Here is a 14,030-nt window from a genome sequence, read left to right as displayed (position 1 = left end):
GTCACTGACCTGTTGGCCAGACATGCCCAACCATCAAAGTCACCATGAAGACAGATGGACAGAAGTGCTGCCCTGTGCTGTGAGGTGCTCCACAACGTGCAGACAAAAGCAGACACCTGCTCTGCAGTTTTATTCCTTTTCCATGGATCTTTTTTGTTTGCTAAATTTGTCTGAGCTTTGAAGCCTCACAAACCTAAAGAATTAAATCCAGACAAGCTTGCTCACCAGCTTCCCCTTGGGCCTCCCAGCTCTATTTATAATTTCTGTAAGCCTTCATTACCTCTGGGCTACAGTATCAAATTCTTCTGAATGAGAAGGTCACATTCTAACTATTATTACTGGAGAAATTCGTTCAGTGTGTGACATCATAACTAGACAGTTAATTACCCCATTTAATTTGGCACTAGAGCTGTTAGAGAACTGTCTGCATGAAAAAAAAGCCACTCTACAGTATTTACCATTTCCAGGGCATAAACCTCATGCAAATTAGTAATTTGCCATTTCAAATTTCTTTTTAAAATTGTAAACTTTTCTGAGAGGAATCGCATTTTTTAGCTTAGTCTCCAAATTCATAATAGTTCTATAATAAGCACACTGGTGTGGTACATTAAATTCCTGTAGTGTTTTCTTAAATTTCTGACATTGCTAACTGTGAAATCCAAGTTGCTTCCACTTGTAAATTAGGAATTAGCCAGAAGCTGGTGAAGAGTTTTGGGCACAAGGCTGGTAATTTTCCTTTTTTTTTTTCTTCCATTTATCTTGACAGATACCTCAGTTGTGATGGCATTTAATGAGATGACAAATTAATTACACAACGTGTAATGTGTGAATTACACAATAACAAGCTTTCTGTTTTGTTACTCAGCTTGCAAATGTAAAACAGAATTCTGTCTTGCTGAAATAGTGGAAATCCCCAATATTGCTGCATATTCTGCTTATAGAAATTGAATTCTAAGATGAGACAGTTTCAATGAAATTTAGAGCCTCCCTGGGTGCTTATGCCATAGACCTGGTCAAATTAATATAACAATAGGATTTTCTAGGTCAGTGATGTGAAATGTTGGTGCAAGCTGCAGAGCTGTGCTTTCTGTGGATCTCAATAATTTGTATCTTCAAACATAAAAACCCTCACCCCAAACCCAGCATTCCTGGGTTTGAGTCTGTAATCTTTGCCAGTAAACGAACTGTTCAATGAGTGATGAAACAAAGGCAGCCTTATTTTCTGTTCCTGGCCTCCTTTCTGAGTGTGGGGCTCAGTGCTGCCCCTTTATTGCCTGCATCCCCTGTGCTGCCCCCCGACAGACACACAGGCAGGGTCTGGTCTCTGCAGCTGCTCAGGAGCACAGCTGGGGACTGGATCCAGTCTGAGCCTCCAGCTGACACTGTGTTGAGCAACAGCTTCACACTGCAAGGTCTTCATCTTTTGTCTACACAGAGGAGTTGAGCTCTCCTCAGAGTTTACTGAAAAAATCCTAGAATCCCAGAACCCTAGAATGGCAGGTTGGAAGGGACCTCAAGGACCATCTGGCCCAGCCTCTCTAGGCACTACTCTAGTTGACATGAGGTGGCTCAGCACCCTGTCAAGCTGAGACTTCAAACTGCCCAGTGTGGGGGAACCCACCACTTCCCTTGGGAGACTATTCCAATGTCTGACTGTCCTCGTGGGGAAACATTTACCTCTTGAGCCCAATGGGAATCTCCCCAGGAGCAACTTGTGCCCATCACCCCTTCTCTTCTCAACATGACTCCTTGTAAACAGGGAGTCTCCATCTTCCTGGCATCCCCCTTTTAAGTACTGGAACATGGTGATAAGGTCTCCCCAAAGCCTTGTCTTCTCCAGGTTGAACAAACCCAGTTTTCTCAGCCTCCCCTCATATGGCAGGTCCTTCAGTCCTCTGACCATCCTTGTGGCCCTTCCCTGCACTCTCTCCAGCCTGTCCCAACATTTTTGTAGAGTGGGAACCAGAACTGAGCACAATACTCCAGGTGTGGTCTGACAAGGAGACAGGACAAGGCCCTAACTTAGTAAGAGCCTGATTTGAAAATTCATTTGCTGAGTTATCCCTGACAAATGGGAATATTTATGTATCTCCTGAGGAGTTATCAGCTTACCAGCTTCCAAACCAGAAGGTCATTTTTAATGATAAAGTTTAGATTATGATGCTGATGGAAACCCTCTTCCCAAAGTTTCAGACAAAGAGCTTAGAGATGACTGAAATTAAAACTAACAAGACTGAAACTAGTTGCTCCAATTCTAGGTAAAATCTTGCCAGCAGGGGAGATACAGAACAAAAGGCACCTTTTATTCTCCCTGTTGCATGGTAGAACTAGCACTAGAAGAGAGTGCACATGGGTCAACTCCAAGCCAATAAGCAAAGCAGAGGATGGACAACTGGCAAAAATGACAAGGAGCCCCCTTCCCAGCCCACTGTCCCTCTGGCTTTGGGTTCCTTGAGTGGGCTTGTGCCTTGTCAGAGTGACAGAGTAACAGGGACGCCCTCAAAACCCAGCAATGGCTTTATGCAGAGCAATGACTTTATTGATTACCTTGACTAAGGAACTATATCTCATTGAAAAAATCCATTCCCGTGCAGAGAATGTTTCCAGACTGTTGCTCCTTCCCCAGTCCAAAGGAAAACAAAATGCCATTCAGCAACAGCCATGGGGTTGGATCCAACATAAACATTTCTCAGCTAGGCATTCTCCATAGAAGTGCATAGTCATTTTTTCCATCTGCAGTGGGAAAGACAAAGCCTGTGCTTTAAAAGGCATTCTTCTCCAAAAGGGGGAGGGTGAAATGTTGTAGCTGCCTCTAGGCTGGTTGAGGATTAGAGACTAATACCAGCCCCTGCTTTCATGTGCTTATTCCTACAGCCACCAAGTGAAAAAGCTACTCTTACAGATATTCACTGTTGGAAACAGAAAGTCTGCAGCTGGAAAGGTAGCCATTTGATTTTCCTCTTTCAACCAAAAAGCCAAGTTTATTCATGGAGAACAATTTACAGGAAAAGGGATCAGTGATTCTGCCCTGCTTCCTCGTCAGCCACCCTCCACCCAGGCCCCAGAAAACACTGACATCAAATGTGTGTTCTGACTCATATTTTCTCCTCTTGAGTCCCCCAGATAAGTAAGACTTAATCAGTTGACAGACTGCAGCACTCCCAGAGAGATTTTCCAGGAGAGACAAACATTCTCAAGGGGTGAAAAAGAGAAGTGGCCTTTGGAGCAGGTATGACTGTGCTTGGGGGGCCCTGTTAGAGCTGAGAGGGTAAAGCTGAAGATCCCTTTGATTTCCCTTCTGCAGCAATTTCTCCCACCCCAGACGTCCAGTAATTCCTGGTTTGATTTTGCAGCTCTTTGGAATGTTGGAATTAGAGTAGAGACCTACAGAGACCCTCCTTGACAAATTGCCATGGCACCAATTTCCAAGCCTGTCAGCACCAAGCACTGGAAAGGTCAAGAGAAAGAACTTTCACCCATCTCTCCCTCCCAAGGCTGGCCCTTGGGATGGCTGGTGGGAAGGTGCCATATTTTTTGGCTGTTCTCAGGAATAGGGTTTCTCTCTTGAGGGTGGCAGTGCTTGCAAATGTGAGGGAAGGAGGTGGGACAGCTCAACATAGTTAAATTAGCACTAGAAGCCTCACATCCAGCATGGAGGTGGGCAGAGCTTGTGCTCCAAGAGGAGGGAGGAAAAGCCAGGGCTAGGGAGATGGGGTAACCTCCCCTCAAACAATCTCTTTTCTCATCTCTCACAAAAAATTCCTTGCTCAAGCCTCTGTTTCCAACTGACTTAAAAGTAATTCACTTGTGCCTTGGAAAGTGTTGAACCTCTGCAGACAATCCCCACCACTGAGGGGAAGCAGGGAGCCCCAGAAAGCCCCAAACCTGCAAAAAGCTGAGTGTGGCACACAAATTCCCTCTGACCTTACATCATGTCTAGACCTTCAAGACCTACCCACCTCACCCTGAAGGGATCCATGCCAGGTGCTGGGGCTCTGGAGACCTTGCCAGCCCTTGAGGGACCAGGCTGTTGTAGCTTCCCTGGGCACCTTGGTATTTAGGATTTTAACAGCAGGGGCAGGGAGAGCTGTTTTCTTTTTTCTTTCTTTCTTTTTTTTTGGATGCTGGAGCAGATTTTCCCCAGGCAAATGCTTTAATTCCAGGAGAGCTTTCAAGGAAGTGTCCCTGGAGCCAGGAGTGGTGAGCACAGCATAACAGAGTCATGAATGACAGGCTCTCATGGGCTTTCATCCAGGCTCAGGGGTGGAAAACCACAGTGAGAAACCCCAGGACATACTGGCCTTGCATTAGCCTTGGCAGAACAGCAGTCTGCTAGCTTGGAATCAGAGAATCATGGAAGCAAGAAACTTCCTGCAGCTCAGAAGACCCTTCCTACACCAGGAACGGGTGCAGCACAGGATGGTCCCAGGGTACAACTCAGCCCCAAACCATCCCGCTTGGTTCCTGGTTTCATGTGCTTCTTTTTCCACCTGACACCAGTAGTGAAAGGCTGAAGGAGTTCATTTGTACTCCATTTTCTTGGGAAGGCAGAGTCAAACTATGATTCAGAGCCCTGCAGTTTCCTCTAATATGCCTGGTTTTGCAGATCATGTTGCAAGTTGTTCACGCAGGTAGATTCTTTTTATTCACTAATTCTTAAGTTGTGTTTCAAATTAACATTCAGGTGTGCCAATTCTTCCCATGTTCCCTGGCTTCCAAATGCCAGGACTTCAAAATTAACATTTTAGTTCTTCTTACAGCCTTGCAAACCTGGAATAGTAATTTCTAAAATATTTTTCACAACCCTGTATTATTCTTCGGCTCACACTAAGTATCTTAGTAATTCTTGACTTTTAGGGTTTTAGCACTGTTTCTTGCTGCTTTGCCTTAGAAAATAAAAGGGAGTTCTAGTATTTCTGAAGGATTTAAGAAAATAAACACCTAAGGCATTTTGCTATACAGCTAAACAGGAACAACAAAGCCAGATGAGATTTACTGCATTTTAGTCAATCTCTGTTTGCATTGACATGACTGTATCACTGTATGGATCCTGACTTATAGTTAGGAAAATCTGTTAAAGATAATTTAATGACAAAGAATTAGATTTCAAAAACTGTGGAGCTCTGGCAGCTTTGTACATGGTACGAGTCAGCAAGTGTTGGATCTTGTGTGAGGTTGCACAGCCCAAACACCCCCAGCTCGTGCTGGTGTCTGAAAACGAACTGGGATATGATCCAAATGTTCGAAAGGACCAATTGAAATATAACAATCCAGTGAGTGTGCATTTTGGTGTTTGACATCTGAGTCCAGAAACAAATTGTACATTATCAGTGGCTGGTTATAAATTACTGAGAAACTAGATCTATTTTCCACAGCTCATGAACCCTGGGAGCCGTAGCTGTTATCAGTCTGAATCAGGACAAGCACTTCTTCAGAAACCAATTCTTTTATTGCTTCTCATGCCCCCTGGAAAAAACGGGCTTTTAATTCCTTCCTTGCCTCTCATGTAATGAATAAGAGTGGGCATGAAATGCCTTTTATTGGTTTTCACAGCCCTGAATAAGCTTTGGGGCACTTTGCTGGTACATGCCCAAAACTTTGTGGGAACTTGCTGCAATGGAGCTCAAACTGCACTGTCCTGGTGGGTGCTTTATGCACCCCCTGGAAATGGAGAACATTTCCCCCTCTCCATCTGCTCTGTCCTGTGCTTCCATTTACTTCAGCTTCCTATGATTTAAAAGCTTTGGGGTCTGGAGGCTCTGCTGCAAGCAGCTGATTTTCATTAAAGCTTTGATGAGAAACTGAAGCTGGTATCACAAACATCTGCAGCAAAACTTCCTTCCCACTAAACAGACGTTTCTCAGGACGTAACCTTGATGTACCAGAAAAAAACCAGCAGCTAGCAATCCAGCTTGCCCATTATGGGAGTTAACCTAACATAACCTCAAGAGGCTGAAATAAGCTGATTTAAAAAGTTAGATGCACTTCCCACTAGTTTAGAAGAATATAAAGGTTTGTCAAGCTAAAACCCTTTTTGGCTCACACCTCAGGATTAGGTCTTCTGCTTCTTCTTTTAGTGCTAGTTTGTTTTGAACAGATTCATGCCAGAAGTAAGGATCAAACTGTGGTTTTCCAAACAGTCTGAAAGGTTTTCTGTTCCAGCCTTTGTGAAGGAAAGGGTGAAGAGAATCCAGTGATAGTTTGAGTCCTGGTTAACGAGTGGGTACGTTTATAGATTGATCTTTTATATATACTCACTGTGAACCATTTTAGAGAGGTGAGTGTCACAGGTCCTGTGCTAATTATTTCTTATCACTTTAGGAAACCAGAAAGAAAGGCCCTCAAATACTGTTTCTTGCTTTTGAAAATTTAGATCAGCAGCTGCTGGTAGGAGAGGTGGGAAGAAATGGTTGTCAGACACGTAACGTTTAACATGCAACCTCCAACAGAAAATTTATGCTTCTTACTGTTTCTTCTAGTAAATGGCTAATTTTGCCTTGACTATGATAATTGTTCCCCATAAAAGACCTCTTTTGCCTCTCTGCCTTTACCCTGAGCCAAAAACACTGATGCTGGAAACAGTTTTCTTCTTCCATCCATCCAACAATATCATGCCTTCCTCACTCTGGGAATTGGCTTTCTGCCCTGTCCCAACTGCTTAATTTTTTTTCTATACCCTTAAGGCTCTCGATTATCTCATTCTAGCTCTATTTTTTTCCCTCTTTTGCCTTCTCTCTGCTTCAGCTTGCTTCCGTTCCCACTGTTTGCTTCACTGCTTTCCACAGAGGACATTTGAAACCATCTTTTCTTGCTTGGCAAGTGTCTCCACAGAATATCTGCCTGCCCTTTCTTCCACTAATCCCTCCTACACTCATCTCCTGTCCTGGGCTCTCTTTGCTATTTTCTGGACCTCGTGTTGTCATTTACATCAGAATGCAATGAATCTTCTTCTGGATGTCACATCTGCTCAGCATTCAAGTGAGTGACTGGACAACAGGAATCACAGGGGATCCTTTGCCATATTCTCTAATGTTTGAAGTCTTGTACCATTGTTCATTCTCACCTCAGACTCTGTACTCTTAACTTTCTACTGGGGAGTAAAATCTACATCTATGGAACTAAAACTCTCACTTCAATGGACTTTACAAACACAGATGTTGACAGTGGGAGGCATCAGACCCACATGGTCATGTATGACCTGCCTCTTGATTAAAGGGCATGTTCTTGACAGTGGGATACAACTGTTCTCAGAAATTACTTCTGGTTTTCAGTTTTGACTGTGCCTCACCAAAACTGGAAATGTCTCACCACCCCCTTTCCTTCTGCTGAGTCCAGGCTAACACCTGGAACCCCAAAACACAGGTTTCTGATGTTTGCCACTTGCTTGTTTGCTTACATGTGGTGTCTGGCTGTCAGTTTTAAGTCCTTTGCTTCTACCTCTGATGAATCTTCCTTGTAAAATATTTTAATCTATCCTTATTTTTGGAAAAATCTGTCTCTGATGTAACGCTGCTAACTGTGGTTGAGTTACACAGGTGAGCTGGATCCAGTGCTTTGTGTTCAGTGTCTTTCAGTTTCTTGCTGCCTCCTCACACAGCAGCATTCAGCACTGTAACATCTCCCTCGTGTCCCCCTGATGTCTTTGTCAGCCCAGGAACTCAAACATCTGAAATAGCTCACAAGTACCAGAGTACTTGTATAAGTGCTTTTCATATCTTTCTGCCTCTTGGTAGACAATCCAACACAACCAGAGAAATTCTCCAGTGCTTAATTGCCTATAAAATTAAAATTTGTAACTGACTTATAGTCTGAACTGGGTCACCCCCAGTTTCCATTCCTTCCATGTGATCAGACCATCATTTCTCAGCCTAGTGAGTCTATTCTTAACATTTTTGTGGTCTATGTATGTGCATACACAATAAGGTCAAAGCTTTTTCCTAACACTGTAAACCTTCTCACGATGGTATTTTTTTCTGAAGAGTTTCAATCAATTTTTAAACATTAAACTTGATAGAGAGGCAGAGAGCTAGAGACCTTATTCCATGATGGTCACTACCAGTGCTCCTTATGCAGGTAACATGACATTTCATTAAGTGGAATCTAGTCCAGTTAATTTTAACATCTACAGTTCATGTCCCAGCCTTAGCTGGCTAATAAAGCTGTCCTGAAATCAGTATCTAACATAGTCCTTACTGAGGAAGAGGCTCATTTTAGGGCCTCCAGGGAAGACAGCTGGGAATTAGAGGTTTAAAAAACCTGGAGTCTCCATTGCTATATGGGGAACTGGGTTATATACTTGGAGACAGTGTCTGATTTGGATTGAAAAGTTTAGGCAAGGTTTATGCACCTAATTTAGGTGTCCTGGATCACATTTTGATTAACAGGGCACCAAGCTACTAAATGTTGCTGAGGTCCAACTCAAACCCACAGTATGCCCTGTGAGTGGGTGCAGCACAATTAGCACAGCATTGAGAATGTAGTTGGTTCTTGTCTCTGCCATCAAGAGGTTTTCACTTAAATCCAAGGCACATGAAAGCTCCTCATAAATGTTAATTATGAATTTTTAAACAACTTCTCCCAATTCCTTTGGGTTTAGGGGTGCCAAACGTGGGAATGGAAGAGGAGTGGAAAGCAGAAACAGTCACTAATACTGATTTACATCCCTTGGGATCACCTGTCCTTCTCTAGGTTCATAATACCAAACTCATACCAAGATGTAAGAACATCCCACCAGTTCCAGCCTGGGAACTCCCACCAGCACTCTTTCAGACCTTGCAGACCTCTGAAGGTGGGTAGAGCAGAATCAGAAAAACGCTGCCCAGCGCTGCCCCAGACGATCTCCAGTTGCTCCTGGGGAGATTCCAATTGGACACAAGGGGTAAATGCTTCCCCCTGAGGACAGTGAAACATTGGAATAAGTCTCCCAAGGGAAGTGGTGGATTCCCCCACGTTGGGCAGTTTGAAGCCTCAGCTTGACAGGGTGCTGAGCCACCTCATGTCAACTGGAGTAGTGCCTAGAGAGGTTGGGCCAGATGGTCCTTGAGGTCCCTTCCAACCTGCCATTCCTGGATTCTAGGATTCTACGACCTCTCTCTGCCCTGGCTTCTGCTCCACCTTCACAGCAGCAGGTTGCACTGGCTCCACGGGGGCTGACTACCACCACTGGCCACCAGGAATTCCCATCAGCTTCTCTGTGACTCTGCCTCACAAGTCTGTCCCCTTTGGGTAGTTTGTCACTCTTCATCGTGGCTTGCAGCCTTGGTCTGCTCGGGAGAGCTGGTGGCCTGAGTCAATATGGAGATGGAGGAGCTGAGCTCTGCTGTCCCTTGTGAGCTGCAGGTTAAGAACTCAGGCTTCCAAAGAGGCTAATTCAAACCTGCTGGGATGAGCCCTGTTCCTGGGGCTGTGGGAAGGAGAAGGTCTCTGAGGACCAAAAGAAATGTTCCATCCTCTGGTCAGAGACTGCTAGACCATCACTCTTTTGCCCCTACATCAACCTTTGGGTTCAGAGCCAGTTCCCCAGCTTCTGGTGCCAACTCCAGGTGTGGATCAATGGATAAGCAGGTTCTCATGGTTACAGAGCCATCAGCTCTAGCTAGAAAGAGCACCCTAGTAGGACTCTTTGGAAATTGCCATGGAGGTGGGCCCTGAGATGCAATCTGTAGCTAGCAAAGGATCCTGTAATCCCAGGAGGCATCATCATTAATTGGTAAGATGAGATCTAGAATGGAGACATTGCCATTCCAGGAGCTGAAGTTAAACTGCTGGAACAAACACCAGCTAGAGAGTCTATCAGATCAGACTGTACAACCCAAACTTTAGGGAGGACTGACAGGAGTGAAGGAGACTGAAGCTGTTGTTCCTGTGCCACGTCCAATATACATCACAGCACTTTCCCAAGGTAAAGTCAAATATGTCAGAGTGAAACAACATGCAGTGTGTCTTCAGGAAAACCACACTACACAGCCATATAGAGAAAGGTTAATGATCCCTTCTGCCCATCATCCTGGGACAGCCAGCTATAGACCCCATCTGGCTCTAACCCGGGCATTTCATTGAGGGATTTTCCATGTTGTAAGCAACAGGTGGCAAGGCAGCTTCCTGGGGTTGATCCCAAGCCAGGGGAGAAGAGCTGCACATCCCACACCGTGGAGCCTGTCCAAGGCTGGGGTGACCCCCAGGACCCCTGTGCTGAGCAGAGCAGGGTTCAGCCTCCAGGTTTCTCACCCAGGTCGTGTTTCACGCCGAGCCCCTGGCAGGGTGGGCAGGCATTTCCCAGGGCTGCCCAGCTGCTTGCAGCCACTGGGACAAGCTGTGCCCACCCCGTGGACACCCCGGCTGTCTGCAGGGCTTATGCACTGATTTCCATAGCTGTTAGTTCTGGCAATTGGAGCGTAGGGGGAAAATTAGCCCTGTGAGATCAGAGACTATGATCTTGATATTGTCACGGGGACACGGCTGTGCTAAGCTCACCTCATTTTGGGATGTTATGCTAGAAGAACGACCCTTTCCCTTCCCATGACCTTATGCAACTCAATTTGCCTTCTACTTTTTGCCTCCCACGCATGAGACATGACTCTCCCCCCCTCCCAGCCTATGCTGGAGTAATTTCTGGTTTTCTCAAGCTGTATTTCTGAGCAGCCCATTCCTGACGCAGCCTCGCTAGACTGAGGAGCATCAACCCATCCCAAAACACAGGGGTTGTGGGAAAATTTTCCACCGTGCTTCTCCGTGCTCTTTAATCTGTCACTGATCCCAACTTCATACTTTTTGGAAGTCTTGAAACCCCTGCAGGTGTTTTCTCTGCAGGCAGTTTCCCACACACGTGTTTTCTTGCCCCCAGTCTCTTCTTGAAAAGAAACTTCAAATTCTGGCTGTCAGACACAAAAGCACAAACTTCTACAGTGCTGTGTTGGCCACCAGAAAGACAGACTTTCTGGAAGTTTGAGTTACAGCTGCAGGAACTACAACAAGGTGAGCAGACAAGCGTTGTGACAATTAACCCTTGTAAAATAGCTCTGTTTGGCCAGGCCCGTTGGGCTATGTTGGTAGGGAAGCCAGGGACGTGCCATGCCGGGCTGGCTCTGAGCACAGCAGCTGTCTGCCCACAGCAGGCAGGGCATCGGGACGTTGTCAGGAACTGAAACTGAACTGAGCTGCCTCTCTCCAGCCCCCAAATGCAAACAGCTCAGACCCCCCCGCGACAAAAACCCGCCGGTATCGCTTTAAGGAGCGAACGGCGAAGCAAACGGGGAGCTTCAGCAGGGAGAGGTGAAAGCAGGAAAGCACAGACACCAGAGAGAGAAGGGGTTTACTGTACCTCTGCAAAGGGCACCCAACTTCCAGCAGCTCCTGCCTGCAGCACTCTGGTCACTGTGGCTTCTTGCACACCGACCGCGGCGCTGCCTTCAATGTCAAACTGGAAGACGCTGCCCTCGGTGGAGGCTGCGCTGGAGGAGAAGCACCTCAGAGAGAGTAAGAAAGGAGCAAGCAGGGGCCAGGGGGGGATCAAAGCCATGTCCTCCCCTTACATCCAGCAGTGGTCTTCCAGAGATTGCTTCCCCTCTTCTGCAGTCAGCCCCCCCTTGGCTTGGTGGTGCCTCCGTTGTTTCAACTTTCTCGCAGCGCTCGGTTTCCAGATGTGGCACGTCCAGGCAGTGTAAGCAGAGCCTGCCTCACCAGGGGGAAAAAAAAGGGGGGAAAAAAAAAAGAAAGCAAAAAAAAAAGGCAAAAAAAAAAAAAAAAAGGCGAAGAAGGGAAGAAAAGCTCTTTTGCTGCCTCCCTCGTTCACTCAGTGCCTGTGGCTCCTCTGGTTCCCCAGAGGCTCCAGCTCACCCGCAGACGGATGGGCAGTGCTTAGCAGAGAGTGTCAAGCAGAGATTGTATTCCAGGAAAGCACGGCTGGCTCCACAGCCACCTTATCTCCCCTCTCAGGATACAGACTGACGCTCTGCTCGGGGCTCTGGCTTCCTTCACCTCTTCACATCGTTCCCTCTCCTACCTTTCGTGTCCAGACCCTCCCACTCAAACTTTGCCGTTCAGAAAGTGAGGTCACCCTCTCCTCCCCTCACACCACCCCCCCCACAGCTCCATCCAACTGCTCCACATGCAGCATTTGAGCCTCGTGACTGTTGGGGGTTTAATTTAACGTCTCCAGTTAATTCAGGAAGGTGCCAAATGCATTAAAAAAACAAATGCTAGACCAACCTTTTCTTTTGGCATGGGGGAGGGGAGGCTGTGGGCGGGAGGAGGAGGAGGGAGGCAGCCCGGCTGTGCCATGGGCTAGCAGGGCTGAGTGGTTTCTCTAACGTGCTTCATTCATCTCCTTTCCCTCAAGCCCACCTTTCAGCCTCTCCTCGGCTGGTGAAAAAAGAGCATCGTTCACTGCAATTTTGGAAAATGACTTCATTTCTCAGACTTATGAACTTTTATTTACAAAGAGTATCTTGTATTCCTTTTTCAAGAGATGCTTTGTGAGGCCCTGGTAACAAGGCTTGCAGTGTGTGGATGGGAGTGAGCTGAATATATTGCCCACAGCTGACTTCATTTTGTGACTACGATCTCAAGGAGACAACGCAGGAACCCTTGCTAGGTTTGGGGAAAATGTCAGGATATAATTATACTAATGTGCCCCATTCCAGCCCAGGGGCCAGCACCCTGTCCCTCAGCTGTCCTTTGCACAGGGGTTTGTAGCACCATTGGCCTGACAGGCTTAGTTCTTAACAAGAATTGGCTTCTTTGGCTTCATTCAGGAAGCAGATTCCTTCTTTCTTCCTCCCTCCTTCCCCCCCTTTCCTATCTGATTGAAGATATTAGGAGCCAAGGAAGCAGTCAATAGAGAGTTAAGGTAAAATGAAGAGCTTTGGCTGTCTGTTAACTTCTACACACTTGTAGGCACAACTTTGGGTCTATAAGTGCTGTACAGATGTCATCTAGGGACTACAAAGAAGTTAACTGCTTTTCAGAAATGGTGTAGCTGAGCAGGCAAGGTCACTCCAGCTGATGGGGTAGAGCATCACACCAGCAGAGAAGAAAAAGCTCTGCCACCCAAGGCTGTCAGTTTCAGGACCAAAGTTTGTAGGAGGAAATAAAACGTGGCAAAAGTGGTTGCAGGTGGTTCTGTCCCGTGGAAGTATCTCTCTGTCATCTGGACCTGACATGGTTGTAAGAACAGTGAAATTGAACCCTCCTATTTCTGGCAGTCAGTCAAAGACTTGGGAGGGAACTTCTCTTGCCTGGTAGAGAAAGGAATTAAAGAAAGTAGGTGGTCAGTAAAGAAATTACAAGAACCAGGAAGACAGGAAAGATGAGAAGATTTGGCCAAACAGGGAGCTCTTTCTGAACCTGAAGCTCCAGAAAGAAACGTGTGGGAAGTGAACTGCTTCACCAGAGAAAGAAATTCCATTGGGAATATGACCAAGGATGCTTAGATTACAATTTCTTCAGGAACAGCCTGATTTTTATTGGATGTATGTATTGCATGTATACAGGAGGTAACAAAATGAACCTCAGTGTGTGATAAAGCCATCCCACCTAGTAGGTCATTAATAATGCAAAACCACTGAGACACATTTACAGAAAGCAGAAAATGCCCTTCTTGAAAAAGGCAAAACTGACCAAGTGATAACAACGTACTGACATATCACATCTTTTTATGTAAAACCAGAGCAAAGATTCACATCCCTGAAAAAGAGTTCACACTGCACTTTGAGAGAGGTGAGATTGTGACTACTCTGAGGATCAAAGTCTGAAAAGGAGGAAGATGTCTGGTTAACATCTTTGGAAAATCAGATCCTGTAAAAAATCCCAGACAGGCCCAAGGCATTAAAAATCTGTAAAACATCACATTATGAACTGATATGGGGAAGGAAATACACTACTTCCAAGGGCAGAATTACAAAATGATAAATAATTTACTCTTAAGAAATGCAAGCAATCAAGAAAGGCACAGTTCATCACAAGATCTAAATCTCTCCTCAAATATAAAATAGTCCCATACAAATAAATAAATAAATTATAAGCATCTTTTG

At 45.7% G+C, this 14,030-nt stretch overlaps 1 protein-coding gene across 2 annotated transcripts in view; it reads right to left on the bottom strand.

Moving 5' to 3' along the window:
* Nucleotides 1-11,702, bottom strand: part of LAMA4 (laminin subunit alpha 4) — a 96,479-nt gene extending 84,777 nt beyond the window's left edge. For both annotated transcript variants that reach the window (XM_051613090.1, XM_051613091.1), the window contains exon 1: nucleotides 11,321-11,702. In XM_051613090.1, coding sequence (XP_051469050.1) covers nucleotides 11,321-11,518 — 198 coding nt within the window. In that variant the 5' untranslated portion in view covers nucleotides 11,519-11,702. The remainder of the gene's footprint in view (nucleotides 1-11,320) is intronic.
* Nucleotides 11,703-14,030: the final 2,328 nt, after the last annotated feature.

This window comes from Apus apus, chromosome 3, assembly GCF_020740795.1.
Source record: "Apus apus isolate bApuApu2 chromosome 3, bApuApu2.pri.cur, whole genome shotgun sequence".
NCBI classification, from domain to species: domain Eukaryota; kingdom Metazoa; phylum Chordata; class Aves; order Apodiformes; family Apodidae; genus Apus; species Apus apus.
The sequence above is the reverse complement of the archived record's forward strand: the minus strand, read 5'-3'. Positions and strand labels throughout refer to the sequence as shown.